General features: G+C 43.3%; 1 protein-coding gene across 2 annotated transcripts in view; it reads left to right on the forward strand.

The window, feature by feature from the left end:
- Window positions 1-25,269, forward strand: part of SVIL (supervillin) — a 209,655-nt gene that overhangs the window by 152,584 nt on the left and 31,802 nt on the right. Inside the window, exons 15-20 of one of the 2 annotated variants that reach the window (XM_084859164.1) lie at window positions 1,084-1,276; window positions 4,647-4,688; window positions 7,727-7,859; window positions 17,101-17,148; window positions 17,634-17,711; window positions 19,727-19,792. In XM_084859164.1, coding sequence (XP_084715290.1) covers window positions 1,084-1,276; window positions 4,647-4,688; window positions 7,727-7,859; window positions 17,101-17,148; window positions 17,634-17,711; window positions 19,727-19,792 — 560 coding nt within the window. The remainder of the gene's footprint in view (window positions 1-1,083; window positions 1,277-4,646; window positions 4,689-7,726; window positions 7,860-17,100; window positions 17,149-17,633; window positions 17,712-19,726; window positions 19,793-25,269) is intronic. The other variant, XM_084859163.1, reaches the window with a different exon arrangement.

Raw genomic sequence — 25,269 nt, forward strand, 5'->3', positions numbered from 1 at the left:
GATGTCCTTCCATTAAGAGTTGCCCAGACTGAGGGAATGCAGCAAACCTTACAGCTATATAGCGGTCGGTCGCATGGAATTGGCTCTTTAAGGCCACCTGATTCCAGGAACCAGGAAGTTTCTAGGCTGTTGTCTTTATATTCTGGCTTGAACTGTCTCTGATTTCCCTCTTCTGGTCAGTAGCACCTAACTTGGAGATCTCTTGGTTCATGCCCTCCAATGCCCAACATCCATGTCTTCTAATCCATACAGCGCAGTGCTGGTCCATGCAACTGAGAGCATCCTAGATAGAAATAGCAGGGGCTAAGCATTTTCCACAGGTGCTATCTAGCACAGGGCTGTTTGGAGGGGAGCACTAGAGGTGTCCCACTTTCCCCATAACACTAGTAGTTCTGCTTTTGTGGGGGTTGTACAACACAAAGCTGTGGTGTGACATGCCTTTAAGATGCAGTGCCTGCGAGTGCTCACTCAAGTCCTTTTGCCTGGGCAGGCGACAGCATAGTATCCAGAAAAGAGTCTCTGGGGAAACTTTTGAATGAAGAAGCCTGCTCCATTGCAACCCCACCCCCCTCTCTCTGCCCTACTTTTTCCTAGTGCCAGCAATCATTGCAAAAAGCATATAGCCTCCTATACTGTACCATTCTGGAACAAGTATGCTGGCACACTTCCATCCAGGCACACTTCCATCCACACTTCATCCAGGCTCAGTGAAAACTCTTTATGTGAAGGATCAGAAGTACCTTTTCCCCAAGTCTTTTGTGAGCGTACGCAGCATCAAATTTCAAAGGAAAGATGTGATAAACCCACCATCTCATATCATTGTCTTGGAGTGTTATGAGAATTCCTGTGAATAAGTTCCTCTGAATAAGTTATACAGCCACAAAGGATTACTTCATTTATGATGCTACAGTTTTGTGAAGCATGGAAGAATCAGTTATTTGGTGATAAGCATCTAATTTTTAACCTTGAGTAGTGTAATTAGTTATAAGAAACGAGAAGCTACCTGTCACTTTCAGTGATGTGCTATGCAGGATTATTGTTGTTGTTGCAGTTAAGCACTAATTCTGAATTTCTCCCCATCAGAGAATGATGAGCCAATTTCAGAACTTGTGGGAACAGCAGCAACAAAGACTTTTTCTCAGTCTGCGGCTGTGGTATCCTGTAGGCAGCAGGAAACCTCTGAGCTGTTAGGAAAACAAGACTCCAGGGACAGCAAAGCTGAAATAACGGAGGACACCCTTGATGCATCCAGCAAAACTATGTCAATTAAAGAAAGGTAAATAATCTCTTGTTGTTGGTGTGTGTGTGTGTTTCTTTTTTTTATAGTAGAAGGATTTGGTGTGTTGTCCAAGAACATCAGTTCCTTAATCTGTACTTTAAAAAATGCTAAACATGTTGACTGTTAAAAAGAAGAAAGCTTAGTTGGAGAGCAAAGCTATAAAGTGGTATTAGTTCAGGGGAAAGCATCCTTGTGAATTTGGGAAATCAAAATTTAATTTTAGAATACAGAATCTGAAATTTTCTTTCTAGGTCATATTCTTCTGTTAGACACCTGATCAAGAGGTTAGACTTTCAGAAGAGCTAATAAAACTATAGCTTGTTATAAGCATGGCTGTGGATATTCTATGAATAAAATATTGTACTGAGTGCAGAATTCAGTATTTTGATTCGCCACTCTTTATTGTTAATCACAGAAAGTGCCCTTAATAACTTTGGAAATGGTCATGAAAGTATGTGGACAACATCTGGTTGATCAAGATTTTTTGTATGCTTTGCCCCCTGCCGTTGACTAACAGAGGCAGAATCAGTCATGCAAATTGACCAAATGTATGTGAATATACATAAATTATAAGCTACAATTCAATTTCTCCTGGTGTAAAATTTGGGTGCTCTTTAAGCATGTTAAATACATAGTCCCTATTGTAGGTGCAATTTTTACCACTTTCATGCATTTGATGATAAATACTACAGTGCCATTTCCAAAATACCAAGGAGATGCCAGCGTTGCATATACTCAGTAGAAAAGGTCCTCTGAGTAGTGGCATGCTGCCCACTTGTCTGAAGGAGGAACTGGAAAAAACAAATGCCCAGGCAAGGATGATGGGGAACTTTAACCCCAAGTGTGCATCTGCCACAAAACCTCTGGCTGTCACCAGAGGCTGTTGAATAAGCACATTTTATGCACTGAAGAGAACAAAGCAGAGCTGTCCTGGGCATAGGCTGCAGGAGTGGGATTTCCCCTTGCAGTCGCTTGCCCTGTCTTACTGCTTTGCAGATGAAGATGAAGCATTGCTCAGCTCCACATAACTTGGACATTTCCTTAGGGAAAAAGAAGGTTAAGGATCAGGCAACACTATTACAGTGGAGAAGTGGTGGTTGTTTTTATTTCAGCATCAATATGCATGGTGCTTTACAGAGTGATATAAGCAAAAGGACAGGTCTCTACCCCAAGGTATATATAATATAAAGTTCGTTGGGGAAAGAGAATAGTTTAGCATGTCTGAATGGTTTTAATATATTGGCTGTTGAAGTGGACATATAAGCATGTATATTTTTGGCTCAAATATGGGTTGTATTTTATTATTTTATTATTCTCTTGTTTCTTGATTTATTTGTATGATTTTTATAGTCATTCAGTATTGACCGAATTGGTGTTTTCTTAAGTATTGAATTGAAACTTTAAAAGTTTAAAAGTCTGTTGTATTTTTATTGTTAATATTTCATGTTGTTTGGTTGTCTTTTGATATTATTGTATCTGGTTTTTGTGTTATGATGTTAGCCGCTTGGGACTTCCCTTTTGAAGGGAAAAGTGGGATACAAATAAACGATGAGAAGGAAGGAAGAAGGGGTGGTTAGGATAACTGTGGAAGAATATACCCAAATCCAGTTGCATGTAGATAGACTTAGTTTCAGTTGGCTAAAGGACTAAGGAGTTGAAGCCTCACAAAAAAGGTTTGTTTTGAGAAGGGGCAGAGGGGAGAGTGAGTGCGCGAGAGTGAGCGCATGAACCGGAGCAGTGTCTTCTAATGCTAAAGTTAGGTGAGCTCTGCATTTCCTCTGTAGGCTTTCTTTGAAAGTGCCACCAAAATAGTTCCTTTGCTTAGTGATGCATTCAAGGCCAGCACAAGACATTTCACTACCTTTCCTCTGTTCCTACAAAATGCTGCCCTGCCTACCCATCAGAATATACACTTTCCAGAATCACACACACACACACACACACACACACACGCACACTATTGCCACTGGCACTGAGTGGGCATGCTGCTGGCTTACGTCTACCCATAAGTCTGGCCCTAGAGAGGCGTGGCCCAAGATACAAAAAATACCAGCGTATTGTAACTTAAAGCTCTTCTTGCCTTAGGGGAAGCATTCCCACCTTTTAGAATGGAGAAAAACTGTACAAACGCTGGGAAACCACCAAACAATTGGTGGTTGAGGGAAAGGGGGCAAGGCCAGGGGAAGGGGATGGGACCCTCTGGGAACCCCAGAGAGTTGGATTTGACCCACAGGCCTGAGGATCCCCACCCCTGTCCTAGACATTATATGGGAGAGACACCCCCCCCAAGTTGAAGTAGGGCCAGAGTCCTGGGAACCGTAATAACTAGTGCTGGGAAGTTAAAGGGACCTGCTCACTACCTGGAGAGTCAGGCCTGTTGCAGGCTGCTGCAAAGGTGTGCAGGTAGCAAGCTCTCAGTCACTGGTAGAGCCCCTGCTTGGCATGCAGAAGGTCCCAAGTTTAATCCCAGCGTCTCCAGGTAGGGCTGGAAAATCTCCTGCCTGAAACTCTGGAGAGCCGCTGCCAGTCAGTGTCGACAATGCTGGGCTAGGTGGACCAATGGTCTGTCTCAGTATAAGGCAGCTTCCTATGTTCCTAAGCCAAGTTCCTCCTCGTTCCCTAATGTCAACACACCTATTTGTCCAAATGCAGTAGCAGCATGCATTTGTTCTTAACTAGAATCCCCATATCTACCAGCCAAAGCAGGACCCAAATGGTAGCGTAGGGAGTAGAGTAAGTTACCTAGTGCATTTCATAAGCCGCACACTGGGATGACCTGTACATACAAGGGATTCTAACATCAAACAGCCTCAAGTGGCCAGCACAGCTGGATGAATATCTGTGCAACGTTAGCCAGTTAATACTCCTATTTTGCAGGTGAGGAACACTGAGGCTGAGAGATAAACCAGCCATTGAATCCATGCCAGAAAATTCTTTTATTATTCGTAATTTTTAAGGGACAGCAAACAGTATCCATATTTTGTATCACACCATCCCATTTTAGAGCTAAGAAAAACTGAGGCTCAAAGATATACAATTTGTCCAAGCAAGTAGTTGTACATAGGATTGCCTGTGAGCACATTTTCAGTCATGCCACTTCGGCGAAAGTAACTGTCCGGTCCTGTGTATTTTTGCTTAAGATGCAATCCTATGTTTGTTTAGACAGAAACAAGGCCTGCAACTCCCAGCATGTCCCAGCCATTTACTCAAGCAACCGTGCATACAATTGCAGCTTTGGAAGTTAATCCCAAAGAAATCGAGCACAATTAACTGTGAGGCTTGCTATTAAGAACTAAATATTGTTACCAGAACCATGCCTTATTTTGCTGAAAATTACTAAAATGTGGGGATTTTTTTTTTTTTACAGGAGCTCTGACAGAATGGGTGCAAAGGCCAGTGATAAAGATTGGTGAGACTGGTCAATTTTAGAGAAAGGAAAAAATGTGGCTGAAAAGATGGAGATGGATAAGCAATGGCAAGAAAACCCTGAGGGTGGAAGGGAGGGTGAGAAGTCATGTAAGGGACTGGAGAGCCATGCCCTCCACCATTTCACAGACAAGAACAAGGACACACCCTTTTGTGTATGAATACCTGTGTGGGGCAGGGACAGATGAGGCAGGAAAGAGTATGATCACTAGCAGCAGAGTGCCTTTTGCTGAAAGCTCAGCTGTGAATAGAGGAGTCAGTAGGCAGGCAAGAGATGGGGGCATCTGGCTGGCTAAAGAGCTAGAGATTGGGGCACACAGGACCCCAACCATCTGCTGTTCTAAAAGTTTCATCTGAGGTGGTTGCTTCAATTTGTCTCATGGTCAGACTAGTTCGGGGAGCACTATTTTGCCCTAGTGCACAAATAATCTTGGCCTTCACCATTGCTCCCCTTCTCAATTCCTTCTCAACAGCCCCCACACTCCACTGCTATGAAGTAGAAACTTGAGCTGTGTTAGCATTGGCATGTTTGTCCATCTAATTCTCTGCTTTCTAAAAGTATTGTAACTCCACTTTCCCTACCAGAGACTCCATCTCCTTGTGGTGGAAGTCGACTATGGAACCTGGGTTCAATCATTTGTGGGATAGATGAGGGGGAAGAATGCCAGGGCCCCAAGATCGTTTTTGGTGCCTCCAGCCCCTACATTTCCTGAAAGAGATAGGAGAAACAACCAGTGGGCAACTTAATAGAATGCAGGGTATTGGGGTAGGCACAGGGATTTCTTTAATGGAGAGAACAAAGAGGGGAGGAAGCAAGAGGAACAATTCAGACGGGTATACAGTTTTAAAGTCAGTCACTAAGCAACACAATAAGAGGGGATGGAGTCCAAGAACTGAGCTAGGCACAGGTGAGTGTTCAAAATCTCTCAGACCTTCCTCTGTCTCTGGTGTAGGCTTCAGGCTCTGCTGTGGGAGGGCAAATGGCAGCAGCTGCTCTCTCCTGCAGAGTCTCCTCTCTGGTTTCTTCTCCCTCCCTCCCTCTCTCTAGTCTGTCTGTCCTCACTCCAGTCTTCTACTCTTCTCAGAATCTCCTCAGCCCACCCTCCCTACTCCACAGCAGCTCCTTAGGGTCAAAAAGGGCAGCGCTCCAGGCATCCCACAAGGGGCTACAGTGCACAGTTGCTGTTACTGCTATCATCATCATCATCTGTTTAATGCACATGCTTTCCAGAGTATTATAAAAATAATACGCATCCATGTTTATTATCCAGATTTTGACAGGGGGAGACAACAATAGAGAGGGAGGGAGGACAGAGTTAAAGGTGTCCCAGATACACATGCACAAATATAAAAATAGGAGTGAGAGGGTTCAGGCAAAGGTTCAGTGTGAGCAAGGGGCCTTGCCCCTTAACTTAGGAATGACTTAAGCAGATTCCTTGAACTGGGTAGTCTGCTTACTACCCAGTGCGCTAGTGGCCCAGGTGTGAAAGAGTTGGCGATTCTGAAAGAGAGGGAATCAAAACTCTATCTCTGTGAGCTATTGACCTGGGTCACACGTAACAACATCCCATGGTTTAAACAACCCATAGATTGTCGTGCATGAGCGGGAGAGTGGCTTCTGCTTTTAGTCAACACCCTACAATCAGCTCGTTCGTAGGTTGTTGAGCATGACATACAAACCCAGACTGATGGGTTGGTTAGGGGCTAAACAATCCAGCAGTTAACTCACGTTTTGTTGATGGCTTAAGCATTGGGGGTTTTAACCCCTAAACAACCAGGTTCTCACATCACACTCAACAACCTATGAAGTAGCTGGAATGCTGCAGGCAATGTGCCTGCTGTCTCCTGCATGTACATGATAGCCCATGGGTTATTTCACCCATGGGCTGTCATTACGCGCACACTGCCCCATTGTCTTCTATAGGGAAATATCAAGGAACAGTAACTGAGCCACGATGCCTCTCTACTCTGACCTCCTAGGAGTTGCTTCAGCTGCTTACAGTAGCAGTTCCTCTTTGGCACCATGCACCATGAGCAATGATTGGTTATCATTTTTTTCAGCTTGCTTCTCTCCCCCCTTGCCTGGTAAACAGAAACATGAGCTGCTTTTAATGCAGTTCCTTCTTGTTTTGCCACTGCTTTCTTGAACCCAAGGACCTGCTTTGGGGCTTGCTTTGGCTTCTCTGTGTTTTGCCAACCTTGTCTGCCACAAATTTCAGTTCTGCTTTTCAGCTAGAGGTGCAGTGGCTCCTACATGAACTGATTGGTTATCTGTTAGACCAAAGTAGGGTGCCTTATTGGTATTTAAGAGGGAGAACACAACACTCTGTGTGTGTGTGTGTGTGTGTGTGTGTGTATACACACACACATACATACACACACACACACACACACATATATATATATATATATATATATATAATTTTTGAAGGAGAGTTAAAGATTGCTCATTTGTGGGCTTTTGGGTTCATGTTTTGGTGTGTCAGATAATTCAAAATCCACCCTCTCTTATTCCACATATTATTTTCTTTAAGGACCCTGTCACACATTGTATACCAAAGTGTGTGTTTTTAAATATATACCTAAAATATAAAGTGTGCACGTGTCAAACAGATGTTTGAAACAGATGTGGGTTGTACTGTAGATTTGCCGGCGGGCCAGGATTGGCTGTGACTCCTCTACTGAGTAGCACGCTCACATAGGAAGCAGCCTTATACAGAGTCAGACCATTGCTTCATGTAACTCAGTATTGTCTATACCTTCGGGCAGCAACTCTCTAGGGTTTCAGCGTGGATTCTTTTCCAGTCCTCACAGGGAGATACCAGGGATTGAAATGGGCACCTTCTGCATGAAGAGCATGTGCTGTATCACTAAACTACAGCTCCCGCCTCAAATCCGTTTGTAGCTGTATAAATGTGTGCAACAACCCCTTGAAAGAGTACAGAAAGCTGATTTTGAATTCAGTATACCCTTATTCAGTGCAGTGTGTTTGGGTTTTCTTTTCCCCTCCCTCACTTTCAGGCTGGCGCTCCTAAAGAAGAGTGGCGAAGAAGACTGGAAAAACAGGCTGAACAAAAAACAGGAGTATGGCCGGGTGTCAGCGATCGAGCGTGGCCCTCAGCTGCAAGAGATGGAGCAGCTGTTCACAAAGAAGGTAAAGTTGCCTATGTTTGGGGAAAGCATTCCACTTGAAAACACTTCAGCACTGCAGATGCATCATACTAGACAAATACGCCTGTCCTAGGTAACAGCCTTTGCTTTTAGCATGGCATCCACCCTCAGCAGGATTTGAACTTGAAACAGAACAAAGTTTATTTCTTTTTGCAGCAAGGACTCTGAACAGTGTTGTTTTCATAGCTGAACAAAGGTATTTTTCTGGTCGCAATGACAAGAGGTTTACAAAAAGGACAAGAACAGTAAGCACGTACTTTGAAGAAATATTCAGTAACGTAAGACACTCACAATGAACTGATAGAGCCAAAGTTCATTAATGTCCATTTACCGTAAAGGAAGCTTTTTTGCTGTCCAATTTAAGATTCTTGCTTGTTAAGTTCATAAGTTTTCCTAGAGAGGAAGGATTCCTGAAAGGACAAGGTGTTCTGCATACATGAAGATGACAAAATTCTATCTGCCTGTGTTTTTAGACTTTTCAAGCTTTGATTGATTGATTGATTGATTGCATTTATACCCCACCTTTTTTCCTCTTGCAAGGAACCCAAGGCGGCTTACATTATCCTCCTCCTCTCCATTTTATCCTCACAACAACAACCCTGTGAGGTGGGTTGGGCTGAGAGTCTGTGGCTGGCCCAAAGTCACCCAGTGAGCTTCCATGGCTGAGTGGGGACTAGAACCCGGATCTCCCAGCTCCTAGTCCAACACTCTTGCCACTACACCACACTGGCTCTATTTATTTATTTCATTTCTATACCACCCAATAGCCAAAGCTCTCTGGGCGGTTCACAAAAATTAAAACCAAACAACACACAATAAAACAATTTAAAATATATGGAACATTAAAACCACAAGTGCTTTAAGTGTTTAACTCAATCTGCCATATAATCAAATGCATATTCAAGTATCCTTATAGTTTCTTCCAGAAAGGTAACCATGTTGGTCTCTTTCAGCAAAAAACAGCAGTCTTGTGGGGCTTATTTATTGCAGGGTAAGCTTTTGGGAGACAAGGCCAGACAAGCTTATGCCACAATAAATCTGTCTTTAAGATACCATAACACTCTGGTATTTTTATAGGTTGTGCAACCCTTGAATGAACATTTATCAACCAAACTAGTTATTGTATGGTTTTGTTATGAACGGAGGTTAGAAAAGTGCATCCACAACAGGAATAACTCTACAATTCTGGAAAACTACCAGTAACCCAGAATTGTTTTAGTGTTTTAAGATGTTACTCTTTCAAAAGTTTCTAGATCTCTATCTAGAGAACGTTGAGAGAGTAAAATCTGAAACACCTAGATTTGATTTGATTTATGTTACTTATAGCAATTAATTCTTAAATTAATAGATCCAGTTTGCACACAATGAACAACTCATGGTTAACAAACCACAGGAGCGAGCAAACATGTGGGCTCCCAACCGCTTGCCCACTTCTGCTTTGCTTAACCACACAGAGACATCCAAACCCAGAACTCTTGAGTTGTTGAGAGAGAAACAATCCAGAACTCTGGGTTGTTGAGGGAGAAACAACCCAGAGTTTTAAACCAAGAACAAACCACAGGTTAAAACTTCGGGTTGTTTCTCCCTCAACAACCCAGAGTTCTAGGTTCACACATCACAGACTACAACCCAGAAATGGCAGCATCCCTGGGTTGTTTAGCAAAGCAGAAGCAGGCGAGCAGTTGGGAGCCAGCAGCTCATTCCCACACACTGCCGAACAGGCCATGCAGCCACAGTACAAGTTCTCTTGCCATCTGAGGTGGGAGAGAAATCACACTGCTGCATCACAATCCTTCCCACCTGCCACATCGCTCCCCACCCTGTCCCTGTTGCACCCTCCTTCCCCTTATGTTTTCCACTGTGGCATTGGCTCCAGGCAGAGCTGCGGGGCTCTCATAAGAGCTCCACAGCCACTGTCTCCAGCTGCAGAGCAGCAAATGTCGGGGGGGAGGGGATGAGGGAAACAAGATGGTGGGCGACTGCTCCAGAGAGCCCCGCAAGCAGCTGTCTCACTCAGGAGAGTGGCTGGCAGGGCTCTCTAGATCACCCACTGAAGGTGGTGGTATGGCAGCAGGCCCTCCGGGCAGGGGGGTGGGGGGTGGGGAGCAGTGCAGTTCAACACTCTTCCTGCTCTGCATTCTGATTCAGGCACCTCACCCCACATCAGGCGGCAGAGCATGGGAGGGCCAGCCCTGAACCCATGTTAATAAACCATGGCTTGTTTGTTGCATGAGAACCAGGACATAATGTTCTTTTAATCTAAATGGGGTATTTGAATGGGGTACGGCTACCCTTGGGAGACCAGGTCCGCAGCCTGGGGGTCATTTTGGACTCCCAGCTGTCCATGGAGGCTCAGGTGTCAGCTGTGAGCCGGACAGCGCTGTATCAACTCCATCTGATACGGTGGCTGCGCCCCTTCCTTCCCGACCATCTGCTCCCATCGGTAGTACATGCCCTGGTCTCCTCTCGTTTAGACTACTGTAATGCGCTCTACGTGGGGTTACCCTTGAAGACGGTTCGGAAACTGCAGCTGGTACAGAACGCGGCAGCTCGCCTGATTAAAGGCAGCCGCCGGCAAGATCACATCACTCCAGTGCTGAAGGAGTTGCACTGGTTACCAGTTGTTTTCCGGGCCAAATTCAAGGTGTTGGTTTTGACCTTTAAAACCCTATATGGTTCCGGCCCAGCCTATCTTAAGGAGCGCCTCCAGCAACACCAGACAGGCCGTTTAACAAGATCAGCCTCAGATGGCCTTCTCTCTGTCCCATCAGCCAGGACAGCTAGACTGGTGGGGACGAGGGAGAGGGCCTTCTCTGTGGTGGCCCCCACTCTGTGGAACTCCCTCCCTAGGGAACTCTGTCATGCCCCCTCTTTAATGAGCTTCCGTCATGCATTAAAAACCTGGCTGTTCAGGCAGGCATTTGGGGTGGGTTAGGGTATTTAAAAAAAAAAATTATGGTAAAATTTTATTGTTTTAAATTGTTTTATGGGGGTTGTACATCGCCCAGAGTGGCTGGGTGACCAGTCAGATGGGCGATTAATAAATTTAATAATAAATAATAATAAATAAATAAATAATTTCCTCCTTTACCTCTCCCTTTTACATTCTGTATGGTGCAAAGTAGGGCTGCAAGTTTTAATTGATAGATTAATCAACTAAAGCTGCAATCCTACGTAAACTTACCAAGTCCCAAATGTATAGGATTGTGCTGTAAATCTTTAGTTGATTAAGGTCCAGAATTAAGGGCACATTTGGTTGTTTTGGTTTGTTGGTTTTTGTATTAGTTTCTATAATTATAGAGCAGGAAAAAGAATATGTCCTGTCCTTCAACCTATGAATAGTAGCTTTTGTAAAACAAGTTGTAATTGGTCTTTCACTTCCTTCAGTATCTCAGAAAGGAACTTGCACTAAGGCTCTGGAAATATGAAACGTCATTTAAATGTAGTTGAGTAATTGGATTAGTTCAAAAGGCACATGATTAATCAACTAAAAATTCTTTAATCACTTGATCTACTGCAAACATATCCCCTCTCAATTTTCATTTTTATTCTAAGCTTAAACTGACCTCATTCTTCTAAACTTTGTTGCTGAAATAAGTGCTGTATTCCATATTCTAGAAGAGTTTTCAAACTGAGATCTGCAAACTACTAGCTGGCCACAAGGACCATTCAGGTGGTCCATGGAAAGGTTGCAGAACAGTCAAGCATTGGCCTTGCACATGATGTATGTATTTTTCGGATGACAAAGATTGAAGCTGTTTTGACAAGGGCTGGTTTATCAAACAGGCTAACAAGGCCCAAGCCTAAGGCTCATGATTTTCATAATATGTACAGTGCTGGTTTTCACAAATGATGCCAGCGTTGATGAAGAAAAACGTTAAAACACAAGTTATACACCTGCTTTGATTTGTAGAGCAACTACAAAAAGTGTGTGGTCTGCTGAGACCCCAAACAATTTCCAGTTTGCGCGCGCACACGTGCGCGCGCACACACACACACACAACACAACATTTGAAAACCACTATTCTGATTGTTTCACTTTAATTCACCCACCTATTCTAGATAAGGCAGTAAAAATGGGTACAAGAAATGCCTTGCCCAGAACATTCAAGAACAGTGGTTTAGTCATGTCATGGCAAACCAAAATCTCCCTTCTCCCCATTCACCTCTGTTGAATCATTCTATTTAACACTTGCCTTGCTGGATCAGATCAAAAGCCTAACAGTGTCCGCATCAGGGCAACTCTGGGAACTTACTGGAAAGGTATGGTGGAAATTTCTACACTAAAATAAACTGTCTCTCCAAGACAGGCCAGAAAGATGGCCATGGGAAAGCTCATCAGTAGGAAATAATGAGAAGGTTCATACTAGCAATTTATCTCCAGGAAAAAGCAAATATGCTATTAAATCTGATCCCTGAGGTGCTTCCAGCCTGTATCCATACTAGCCCAGACATTTAAATACATCCATCCTAGAAAGCTGAAATTCAGACAGATTTTGCTTTTAAGCTCAGTCCACTAGGATGATTTCGAAGTGTAGGACTACCAGGGCACAAACGGTCAAATTCTGAAAGGAATTTCTTATTAATTTATATCCTGCCTTTCTGCCAAAAAAATGGTGCTCAAGTTCCTTGGTTTCATGAAGAGAAGAACCAAATACTGAAGGCAATTTTATGTGATTCAAAAAAAGGCCAAGTTCTGAAGTTCGGGATCGGGCCCAGTGTCAGCACCTAGTATCCTAAGGCAACCGCTGGAGCCCCAGCAGGGACCACCAGCATGTAGACCTGTACCAAGCCTTCCACGTGAAGTGACTGGGTCTGTGAGCCTCCATTTTAATTTCCCACAGTGTACCAGGGTAAATCTGTCTGGGGTCATTTTGGGAAATTTATAAAGCACCCTTAGAGTGCTGCAGTTGCCACCATTGTTAGGTAAGACTATGGAACACTGACAATTGCATGGGGGTTGGGGGGAGACATCAGAGGGCACTTTGTTCAGGGCTTCCTCAAACCCAAAGCCGTCCCCGTTTGGGATAGTGCTGTCTGTAGCAAAAGGGAATCATTGAAGAGATTGGGCATAGAATGGCATATGGCAGCATCTGGGAAGTACTAGCTTTTTTTTTTTTTTTTTTTTAGTGGGATAGATTAGAAAATGCTCATCCATTTTGCAAAGCTGTGTCTAAACACTCCTATTGCTTGGCCTTAGGGCGACCACCTCAGGACTGCAGGGGAGGAAAGGGGGACAAAAGAGGATTTGCATGACATTTGCACATGACAATTTATATGTATAGATGCAAATTTAGAAAATATCGTTGTTCAGTCATTCAGTCGTGTCCGACTCTTCGTGACCCCATGGACCATAGCACGCCAGGCCTTCCTGTTCTCTGCTCTCTCCCGGAGCATGCTCAAGTTCATATTCATTGCATTGGTGATGCTATCTAGCCATCTCATCCTCTGCTGTCCCCTTCTCCTTTTGCCTTAGATCTTTCCCAGCATCAGGGTCTTTTCCAGTGAGTTTTCTCTTCACATTAGGTGGCCAAAATATTTCAGCTTCAGCTTCAGTAGCTGTCCTCCCAATGAGCAGTCAGGGTTGATTTCCTTTAGGATTGGCTGATTTGACCTCCTTGCAGTCCAGGGGACTCATAAGAGTCTTCTCCAGCACCACAGTTCGAAAGCATCAATTCTTCAGCGCTCAGCCTTCCTTATAGTCCAGCTCTCACAGCCATACGTTGCTACTGGAAAAACCATAGCTTTGATTATGTGGACCTTTGTCGGCAAGGTATTGTCTCTACTTCTTACTATGCTGTCTAGGTGTGCCATAGCTTTCCTCCCAAAGTATTACTGTCCTTCAAATAGAAATACAATATATCTCACCATATTGGGGAAGACCATGATCACATGACATGTTTGCCTACTCAGTTTGCTGCCCAAGTGCTGTTGGTGAGCAACTTCAAGGCCATTGCCGCTCTCCCTTCTTATTGTTCTTTATCTAGAAAATGGGCTTGAATCAGGCAAATAGATTCAAATAGACTTCAAATAGAGGACTGTCCTCTGTAAAATAGGACACATGGTGACTGCAAGAATCTTCTGCTGAAATCTGTGCTTAGTTGAGAGATACCAATAGGGGAAGATATTTTCTAGTGCTGCACAGCCAAGATGGTGATGCACAAAGGAATTTCAAAACAAAATACTTTAGCAGAGATGCCAAGACGGCATGTATTTGGTAGAAAAGGTAAATGTTTGTGAAGGATTTCTTTTTCAAGGTCTCATAAAACAGACTTTACCTCAACTGGAATGTCTTCTCATTGTGATTTTGCTACCATGGCTAACTGGCCTTACATTCCAAATGACAGTTGTTGGGTGGGAATGAGTTATGGCTTCATTTTAGGATGCAGCATCCAACTCCTCAAAGGCCCTCTTTTACTGAGTACTTGCAGTCTGGCGTCTCTTTGATATTTTATAAATGACTGTATTATTTCTAGTGCTGATGAAAACTGCAGTGGCTGCTAAATCCTGGATCCTGCTCTGATGCTATGCAGATGTTTCATACTGGGAATTGTTCAGGAAGCAAACGATACTAGGGATGGTCTTCCTGCTTTCATGCAAATAATGTATGCTGTAGATCAGCTGTTGGTGCATGCTATTACGTGGTTTTGGAGCCTGTGGCTGATTTTGCTTGGTATGATTTGCATGCGTTTTCATACATCGCATGCAGAGCAATCTGTAACTCTCCTAAATATCAGTGACACTTTTTGTAAAATTGTGCATCCATCAAATGGAGTAGGACCGCAATGCTTTTTGGCAATAATATAGCTTCAGTCAAATGCTTAAATGAGCTTTAGGCACTTTGCCTATAGGCAAGATTTTCCATTTCCCAGGAATTAATAGCATCCCTGAAATGTTTAGACATGTTAAGTCTTTCAAAAGAATGTACAAAAAATAAAACCTTTAAAAAAGAGTTTGCCATAAAACAATTATTTCTGAAATGAGACATTTTAAAAGTTTGGTGGTCTTCAGTTGCTTTTGAAATGAAAAATATTTTTCATTAGAATTGAGATGTTAGAATTGAGATGTACTATGCATGCCATTATGCTGATTATTGAAAATTTGTACAAATCATTTTTTCCACATTGATGGCAAATAGTATAATATCATTTAGGAAGCAATCCTACGGCCGCTAGTCAGCGGCTAGATGGCCATAGGATATGTGGGTTTCCGGGAACCAACCTCGGAGCCTGCACTCCAAGGTCGGTTCCCGGAGAACCAACCTTCCCCCCCTTCCACACTTCCTCGCAGGAAGCACGGAATGGCCCCATGCTCCACGCTCGGAAGAGGAGCACGGAACAGCCAAAACACGGTGTTCCAGGGCGGGGAAGGCAGAAATGCAAGTACGACACATCCTATGTGTTGTCTGGCAGCCTCCTTCCGAAATCAGCTATCTAGCCACAAATGCAGGGCAGGAGAAGTGCGGAGGGAACGATCCCCTCCTTGCTTCTCCTGCCCTGCATTGGATAGGTGGTCGTCTCCAAGTTTGGAGGCAGCCGCCTATCCCCGTAGGATTGCGCTCTTTCTTACTTTTGAGAGAAATACGTTCAGTAGGACTTTATACCTTTTATTGTATGTGCCAACCTTTATAGTGCCAAAAATAGCTGTTAAGAGATAACGCAAGCATTATTTTTGCAAATCAGGTTGTGAGGCACAACATTTGTGGCAAACTTTCCTTGATGAAAACATACTCTACCTTTTAATAACAACAAATTATTTCCATGTTACCTTATGGAGTACCCCAGCTATGTCAGCATTCAAATCCATTGCGTATTTAGATACAGTTGTGTTTGGTTCAGAATGTTAAAGTCCCTGGATATGAATAAAATTCTAAACTAAGGGCTCAGTCGTATGCATCCAATATCCAATGACCTGCCTCTCTGTCCTCCTTTTTGTAAATTTGCCTCTGAGCCCATCTAGAGGAGTCATACTACCAGGGCTGGGGCTCGGGCTGGAGAGTCCATAAGATTTCTCATATCCTGGCCTCTCCCCTCCACTCCCCACCCACTACAACACCTCCTTTGAGACCTCTCTGAGATCCTCTGAGACTGCTTTTGCAACCTTGGAATGCAGGCGCCACGGTTCTTTCCATGGTGGCTGCAAGGGGGAGGGATTGGATTTTGGAGTCCCCCTTCCGAGGTTGTAGCAGTGTCTGTAGCCTCAGGGGGCGGACTCTGAAAAACCCTGTGGTCTCTGGGATCCTCTCCTGGGACCATAGGATTGCTCTCTGAAGCTGATCAGTTTTAATATCCCCTTTGCCTTTTGGACTCGTTCCCCCTTCCCTTCACATTTTCATAACCATACAAGAAAAAGTTCAGCTCCTCTCACTTAGGGCTCCTTAACACCGGGCTTTTATCCTGCGATTGAGATTGCTCCTTCATGGAAGTTTGCGGGCTCTTTACATGATGCCGTGACCCTGCCGTGACCCTCCTGCACTAAATGCCCTTTGTTCCGTTCTTAAATAGATCACAGATAATGAGCTATCAAATTACCCCTTTGTGTTCTGCTTCAGTTTCCTCAGTGAAAAGAGTAAAAGCAGCAAGAAGAGGAGCGAGATCAATGAAAGATAATGGAAGATTCAGCTATGGGGAGAAGGAGGGGGAAGGGGAGGGGGGAAAGGGAGGGCATATAAAGGAAGTCAGTTGTGATCCTATATTTAAAATGGAAGCAGAAAGCCCCATTTTAAATGAAGGATTTTAGGCTGGTGTAGAGATGCCCTTAGGTTAGCTGTCTAATTACTGAAATGTGCACTGTTATTTCCTAGCCGGCTCACCCTTCCAGATTATTTAGTGAGCTCTGGCTCATACCTCTTGAATATTAAATCAACAAAAGGGGCTTGAAATGTGTTGCATCCCAGCAAAGAGCTCCTGCAGAGGTATTATTTATATCTCTTGCAGAGGGTTAAAAGTGATCTTCTCAGGGTTGTGCGCAGAGACATCATGATCTAGAGCTATTATTATATCAAGTGTTGATACTGAAAACAGGGGTGGCGAATGAAACTTGGGTCTAAGCCACTAGACGGCAACCTGCTTTGCTCTTTGGATTTACAGCTTTTATTACACACAGTGCACCCACTGAGAGCTTTAATCAGACTGGGAGCAATGGCACTTGGAATGGAAGCTACTTTCTGTAGCTACTCCTCTCTATCGCTCTCTGCAATGTTTCCTGTTTGTTTTAACCTGTAGGAAGAAGGAGGAGTTACAGATGATAATGCCATGTCTAAGCTGCTTTGGGTAAGCCTGACTCTAATGTGTAGAGGTTATTCTAGGCAATAGGCTCACTTTTTCTTTTCTGGGTGCGATCAGTATTCCCTTCTGGCCGTCTTTTCAAGTCTATTTATGGTGGTGGTTTATCAAGATCATGGGCAGTTGTTTGTTCCACCAAGGGCTAAATATATTGCCAGATGAAAGCATTGTTGTTGTGGCTAATGAGTTGCTGAACATCAACGGGGCTCTTCCCCGGACTTGCTGCCTTCTTTCAGAGCACTTCATTATCACTAATCCCTTTAATTATTGCATGGGGGACATACTATATTTGTGTATGTTTTCTTATTTTACTGTTACAGCATATCATCTAGGGAAAAGTTCTGGAACATTATGATGAAAACTTCCATGAATTTATTTTAACATGATGTAATCATTCCTTCCCTCTTCCTCTTAGTGTCTAGCACATCTTTTCCATTTCTAATTCTCTCATATGCTTCTGCCCCTGTTCATAGGAACCTGTCTATGCTTCTACCTATTCTCCTGCTATAGCTGCTGCCCATAAACTTCATCCCTTTGTACCTATTAATCAGGTGAGCAAATCTTGCACACTCTAAACAGGTCTTGCAATGATTTGTTGAGCACTTGTTCATGTGGAGGATGTATCCTTCCCTCATCCACCCCCCACCCCTGTTTTTAATCCCCATTTCTCTCTCTCTCAAATTTGCCTGGAAAACAGTAGTGCAGAAATGTCGCATGCCATTATGTACTCTCTTCCAATACATACCAAAACATTGTTTGTCAGTAGTTATCCCCCTGCCAAAAAAAAGGAAGAAAATAATGTAGCCCATATATCAAGTAATCATCTTTAATATCTAAAGTTGCTTTCAAAGATGATCTTCAATTTGATTTTTGAATTGTGAACTACATATTATGTACATTGAAATGTTCATATTTTGCTTTGTTTTTAGAAACACTCACTGTATTCAAATGAAGGTGAAGCCATAGATCCCCACCCTTCCCTGGAAGGGAGCCCAGATTCCATGTTTTTGTATGATAATGATGGCAGTCAGCAATCGTTAATGCCAGTCATGATCCCCCATTCACAAAAACAGGATAATATGTGTCCACTGAATTGTTCAACTTAACTAGCCCCATTTTCAGAGACTGTTGTTTTTAAAATGGTAAAATAGTAACTTGCTGCATTAGCCATGTTCTTGGTTTTTTAAGAGGATGAAAAAGGCATTGTTGGTATCATTTGTGAAAGTTCCATAGAAGTTCAAAGTCAGTCAGTCATTAAGTATTTTACATTTACTGTTGGGCCCAGACTGAGGCCCTTCCTTATTTGTCAGCTTCTTTTCTTCCTGTATATCTACTAGAATAACTACTGCTACACATTCTGGGCTTTCCTCTATGCTTAGTGTGAAAATGGTAGTGATTCCCTTTCTGGTGTGTGCCAATTTGTTTGGCTTCATTCTCTTTTCCATCCCTTTGTGAAACTGGAGGCAAGGACAGAAGCCAGAAGTGGTGAAATGTATGTATCAGTTATTCACTTAAAATGTTTTTACCCCTCTCTTCAGCCAAAAAGCCTCCCAGAGTGGCTTCATAAGATCAATAACAACCAAGGCAGTCCCTGTCTAAGGGGCATAACAAAAAAGGAAAAGGGGATGAGGAAGGAAGGAGAGAACAAGCACACTCAGGCACCAGCTCTTAAAGTTAGAAAGTTCTTATAAAGACCAGCTTGAGTGGGAACAGATGAGAGGGAGAAAAAGTTAAATCAAGCTGGACTCCCAGCAGAGCTAATGGAGTGATGCTGCTTCCCATCTCTGCTTCTGCTGCAGCCTGATGGAATAACCACCTGTTCCACTGTAAACATCATTTTCACCCATCATTATGCTATCATTTTGGACATGGCTTGGATGTCTTTCTCTAAAACATAAACCCAAGAAATACATCCAAGGTGAATTACAAAATTAGTAATGGGCACCCAGTTTCTGAAGCAAACTTCTGTGTCAGTGGCTAGACTTCCAGGCTGTGCTTTGCACTGTTTCCAGGAAGTTATATTCTATAGATTAGGGGTCTAATGGTGATCCAGGATGGCATATGAACCATTGCTTGATGTTCTAAGTTTGAAATAGTCTCCTCTGGGGCTGTTCACACAACATGCTAATCCACACGCAGTGGTTGAACGTGGGTTGTTGTTGAACCATAGGTTGTTTGTTGAACTTTGGGTTAGCGTGTTGTCTGAATGCAACATGTTTTCCACAGTGTGGCTTGTTAACCACCCTGAACAACCCAATAACCAACTATGGGTTCTCAAAGTGGCTTGTTTGAGAAAAATAAGACACGCTGTATGGTTAACAAGCCACCCTGCAGAAAATGTACTGGGTTCAGACAACATGCTAACCCATGGTTCAACAAACAACCCATGGTTCAACAACAGCCCATACTCAACCGCTGAGTGTGGGTTAGCATGCAGTGCGAAACCAGTCTCTCTTGCTTTAACAATTCAGTTAGGAAATCGGGGTGGGGGCTTCCTGCTTTAGTTCTGTTCCTGCTTCTCTGCTTTGCCTCTCTTTCTGATACCTCTGTTTTTTTTTCCCTTAAGGTCAGTAGTGCTAGTTTGAAAGAGCCAAGTCCCTTGGTCTTTGAGCGCCACCCCTGGAGATGGAAGGTGAAATATTACCTGTTCTGCCTGTTTCTTTAGCTTAGTGAGAAATGAGCTGAAACTCGGTTCTGAAACTTATTGGTAAAGCAATGACTTTTAGTGACAACTGTTTTTAGGTGGTTTGTCAGAATACAAAGATGCATATTTAACTGGCTGGTTTGCAGAGTTGTGCCAAGTAAGCATCTTTGTAGTAAGGTACCACATAAACTTGTCTAAATATGTGGAAAAACTGCCTTAACATGTGTATGTATACTGAAAGCAACCTTGGAAGCAGACCTAGATCCACACATGAATGCATTTATTTTCACTTTTGTTCTGTGCCTTTCCATTAACCTTTATGAAACGTGCTACCAGCTCTAAAATCTCTTTTGATCAGCTATATGTTCAGCTACGCAATCTTGCCATACTGTTGATACCTTCAGAAATTTAGCTGATCATACTAGATCACTTCTTTTGTGCACCTCTTGTAAATGCAGCAATAGATAAGTTTCTCTTCATAGAAAACTTTCCCTCCCATCTGAACCAGATGTTCAAAGCTAGCTTGTTTTAGTGTTGAACTAATTGTTGTACACTGCCTTGATGGCTTTTTAGCAGACAAGGTGGTATATAAATGTTGTTCATAATACTGCTAATAATAACAATGGGAGTAGCTTATGAAACAAAGCAATGGTGCCCACTACTCGCTTCAGGGGAAGAGATTGGGAAGGATGCACAGACTAATAATGATGATAATGAGAAAGTATACATGTGAGAAGGAAGAGGTTTGTATTCTATGACGTGTCTTGCCATTAGTTTAGGTAATTTGATCTAGATTACTTTGGGCTATGTTTCAGCCCCTATGACTGTGCAATATATTGTGTTGCTGTGGTTTGTTCGATGGAGGTGGAAATGAACCTAGAGTGTATTGACGTCAATGCACACACTGTCGGCGTACTTGTTTTCTGAATTAATGGTCTGCAAGCCCTATATAATCAGCCAGCATTAGTTGTAGCAGTATGTTTGATGTTTCATATTTGCACAGGTTCCTGGATTTTTTCTCTTGTCACAATAGCAAGTGTGTACCCCATTGGCAGTCCTTTGGACTTCATTTGTGATTTATGGTTGAACTAATATTTTTATGTGAATCCCACCACTCCTTTAGCAGTCAGTAAAAAAGAGATGTTAGAGCAAATGTTTTGTTGTTGTCGTTCAGTCGTGTCCGACTCTTCGTGACCCCATGGACCATAGCACGCCAGGCCTTCCTGTCCTGCACACCCTCCCGGAGTGTGCTCAGGTTCATATTCATTGCATTGGTGATGCTATCTAGCCATCTCATCCTCTGCCGTCCCCTTTTCCTTTTGCCTTCAGTCTTTCCCAGGATCAGGGTCTTTTCCAGAGAGTTTTCTCTTCACATTAGGTGGCCAAAATATTTGAGCTTCAGCTTCAGTATCTATCCTTCCAATGAGCACTCAGGGTTGATTTCCTTTAGGATTGACTGATTGGACCTCCTTGCAGTCCAGGGGACTCGTAAGAGTCTTCTCCAGCACCACAGTTCAAAAGCATCAATTATTCGGCGCTCAGCCTTCCTTATAGTCCAGCTCTCACAGCCATACATTACTACTGGGAAAACCATAGCTTTGATTAGACGGACCTTTGTTGGCAAGGTGATGTCTCTGCTTCTTACTATGCTGTCTAGGTTTGCCATAGCTTTCCTCCCAAGGAGCAAGCGTCTTTTAATTTCATGGCTACAGTCACCGTCTGCAGTGATCTTGGAGCCCAAGAAAGGAAAATCTGTCACTGCTTCCATTTCTTCCCCTTCTATATGCCAGGAAGTGATAGGGCCAGATGCCATGATCTTAGTTTTTTTAATGTTGAGTTTCAAACCAGCTTTTGCACTCTCCTCTTTCACCCTCAACAAGAGGCTCTTGAGATCCTCTTCACTTTCTGCCATTAGGGTGGTATCGTCTGCATATCGGAGGTTGTTGATAATTCTCCCAGCAATCTTAATTCCGACCTCTGATTCATCCAACCCAGCATTTCTCATGATGTACTCTGAATATAAGTTAAATAAGCAGGGTGACAATATGCAGTCTTGTCGTACTCCTTTCCCAATTTTGAACCACTCGGTTGTTCCATGTCTGGTTCTTACTGTTGCTTCTTGACCCTCGTACAGGTTTCTCAGGAGACAGGTAAGGTGGTCTGGTACTCCCATCTCTTTAAGAATTTGCCACAGTTTGTTGTGATCCACACAGTCAAAGGCTTTAGCATAGTCAATGAAGCAGAAATAGACGTTTTTCTGGAATTCTCTTGCTTTCTCCATGATGCAGCTAATGTTGGCGATTTGATCTCTGGTTCCTCTGCCTCTTCGAAACCCAGCTTGTACTTCCGGTAGTTCTCAGTTCGCATACTGCTGAAGCCTAGCTTGTAGGATTTTGAGCATCACCTTGCTGGCATATGAAATGAGCGCAATTGTGCGGTAGTTTGAACACTGTTTGGCGTTGCCCTTCTTTGGAATTGGAATGTAAACTGACCTTTTCCAGTCTTGCGGCCATTGTTGAGTGTTCCAAATGTGTTGGCATATTGAATGCAGCACTTTAACAGCATCATCTTTCAGGATTTTAAATAGCTCAGCTGGAATACTGTCATCTCTGCTAGCTTTGTTGTTACTAATGCTTCCTAAGGCCCACTTGACTTCAGTCTCAAGGATGTCCAGCTCAAGTTCAGTGACCACACTATCATGGCTATCAGGGACATTCAGATCTTTCCTGTATAGTTCTTCTGTGTATTCTTTCCACCTCTTCTTAATCTCATCTGCTTCTGTGAGGTCCCTGCCTTCTTTGTCCTTTATCATGCCCGTCTTTGCACAAAACATTCCCTTGAGATCTCCAATTTTCTTGAAGAGATCTCTAGTCTTTCCCATTCTGTTGTTTTCCTCGATTTCCTTGCATTGTTCATTTAAGAAGGCCTTCTTGTCTCTCCTTGCTATTCTCTGGAACTCTGCATTAGTTGGATATATCTTCCCCTTTCTCCCTTGCTTTTTGCTTCCCTTCTTTCCTCAGCTACTTGTAAAGCCTCATCAGACAGCCACTTGGCTTTCTTGCATTTCTTTTTCTTTGGGATGAATTGAGTTGCTGCCTCCTGAACAATGTTACGGACCTCCGTCCATAGTTCCTCAGGCACTCTGTCTATCAGGTCTAATCCCTGAAATCCATTCCTCACCTCCACTGTATATTCATAAGGGATATGATTGAGGTCATACCTGAATGGTTTAGTGGTTTTCCCTACGTTCTTCAATTTAAGCCGAAATTTTGCAAGAAGCAGCTCATGATCTGAGCCACAGTCAGCTCCAGGTCTTGTTTTTACTGACTGTATAGAGCTTCTCCATCTTTGGCTGCAAAGGACATAATCAATCTGATTTCGATATTGACCATCTGGTGATGTCCATGTGTAGAGTCGTCTCTTGTGCTGTTGGAAAATAGTGTTTGCTATGATCAGTGTGTTCTCTTGGCAAAACTCTATTAGCTTTTGTCCTGCTTCATTTTGTACACCGAGGCCATGCCTGCCTGTTATCCCGGTGATTTCTTGACTTTCTACTTTAGCATTCCAGTCCCCTATGATGAAGAGGACATCTTTTTTTGGTGTTAGTTCTAGAAGGTGTTGTAGGTCTTCATAGAACTGATCAACCTCAGCTTCTTCGGCATCAGTGGTTGGGGCATAGACTTGAATTACTGTGATGTTGAATGGTTTGCCTTGGATTCGTACTGAGATCATTCTATCATTTTTGAGATTGTACCCCAGTACTGCTTTTCCCACCCTTTTGTTGACTATGAGTGCGACTCCATTTCTTCTAAGGGATTCTTGCCCACAATAGTAGATATGATGGTCACCTGAATTAAATTCGCCCATTCCTGTCCATTTTAGTTCACTGATTCCCAAGACGTCGATGTTCAATCTTGCCATCTCATGTTTGACCACCTCCAGCTTACCTTGATTCATTGATCTAACATTCCAGGTTCCTAAACAATATTGTTCTTTACAGCATCGGATTTTCTTTTCACCACCAGACACATCCACAGCTGAGTGTCCTTTCGGGTTTGGCCCAGCCGCTTCACTCTTTCTGGCGCTACTTGGAAATACCCTCTGCTCTTCCCCAGTAGTATATTGGACACCTTCCGACCTGAGGGGCTCATCTTCCGGCGTCATCTCTTTTAGCCTTGTGATACATTCCATGGGGTTTTGTTGGCAAGAATACTGGAGTGGGTTGCCATTTCCTTCTCCAGTGGACCACATTTTGTCAGAACTCTCCGCCATGACCTGTCCGTCTTGGGTGGCCCTGCACGGCATAGCTTAAGCTTCACTGAGTTACGCAAGCCCCTTCGCCACAACAAGGCAGTGATCCATGAAGGGGGAGCAAATGTTTAGTTCTTAGCAAAACAGGTCTCTGCTGTTTTAACTGTTGCAGTGACCCTCAGCACACCTTTATTTTTATTCAATCCATTTGTTAGCATTGCCTTGTATCCAAATGGATTGTCTGCACAGGCACTCTGCACCTTTATTCTTTATAAAACTGTTACATACACGTTCAAAAGAAGGGAGAGAGTAGGAAGCCTACATTCCCTTCCAGACATCTTAACATTGCTCTGAGCTGGTTTGGTTCTCTTGGGATACCCTAATTTTATGCTTAAGTGAGGCACCACATTAGGATTAGCCCTGGGCAGTCAGTTCAGAAAATCTAAAGTAACTGCCCCAGGCCATTCACATAGCCATTCCAAATACCTTGAGGGATAAAGCCTCAAATCTGCCTCAAATGAGTCAAGAACAGTTCAGTCCCCACCCAAGGCAGTACATGCTAAATGTGGTTATTAACTTGGCTTGATCTGAAAGTGATTTCAGCAGCTAAAGAAGCAGAAGGGAACCTACTCTGTTGCATTGCTTTTTCTTAACCGTAGCTCATGCTCCTGTAGAAATCTTGGTGTTACTTTAGGTAAAATATAGATGACCATTCAACAAGTAGTAACTTGGCACAGTGTGCATAGAATGTATGGGAAGCTAGTCACTGGGAACATCTGCTCATTTTGTAAGAGTTCTGCCATGCCACACTGCAGCTAATGGGAAAGCTAGGAGAGCAGGGAAGGGCCAAAATTATCACAGGGTAGGCAAGCACTGTTGGAGAATGGCATGAATGCCAGCAGCAATATTATCACTTCGGAAATGGTCTGCATTTATCTCATGATATGGCTAAAATTGACAGCGCTAGCCATCTCTTCCTATGTTGCGTGTATTCATATACGGTGATCAGTTGGGGAGAGCAGGTAGTAAAGTGTATGAATATATATGAACTTTGCACATGTGCATGCACACACATGACATAAGACCGAAACCCATTACAGGCATGTGAAAATAAGGTGAAACTGACAAGGACACCGTGGGTAAGAAGTCCTGTGGTGCTTGAGTGCACTTGCTGTGCCTGCAGAACGTTGCAGATTGAACCCCTGTCATCTCCA

This window comes from Heloderma suspectum, chromosome 5, assembly GCF_057233095.1.
Source record: "Heloderma suspectum isolate Gila_16-S chromosome 5, 16-S_ref, whole genome shotgun sequence".
In the NCBI taxonomy this organism is placed as follows: Eukaryota; Metazoa; Chordata; class Lepidosauria; order Squamata; family Helodermatidae; genus Heloderma; species Heloderma suspectum.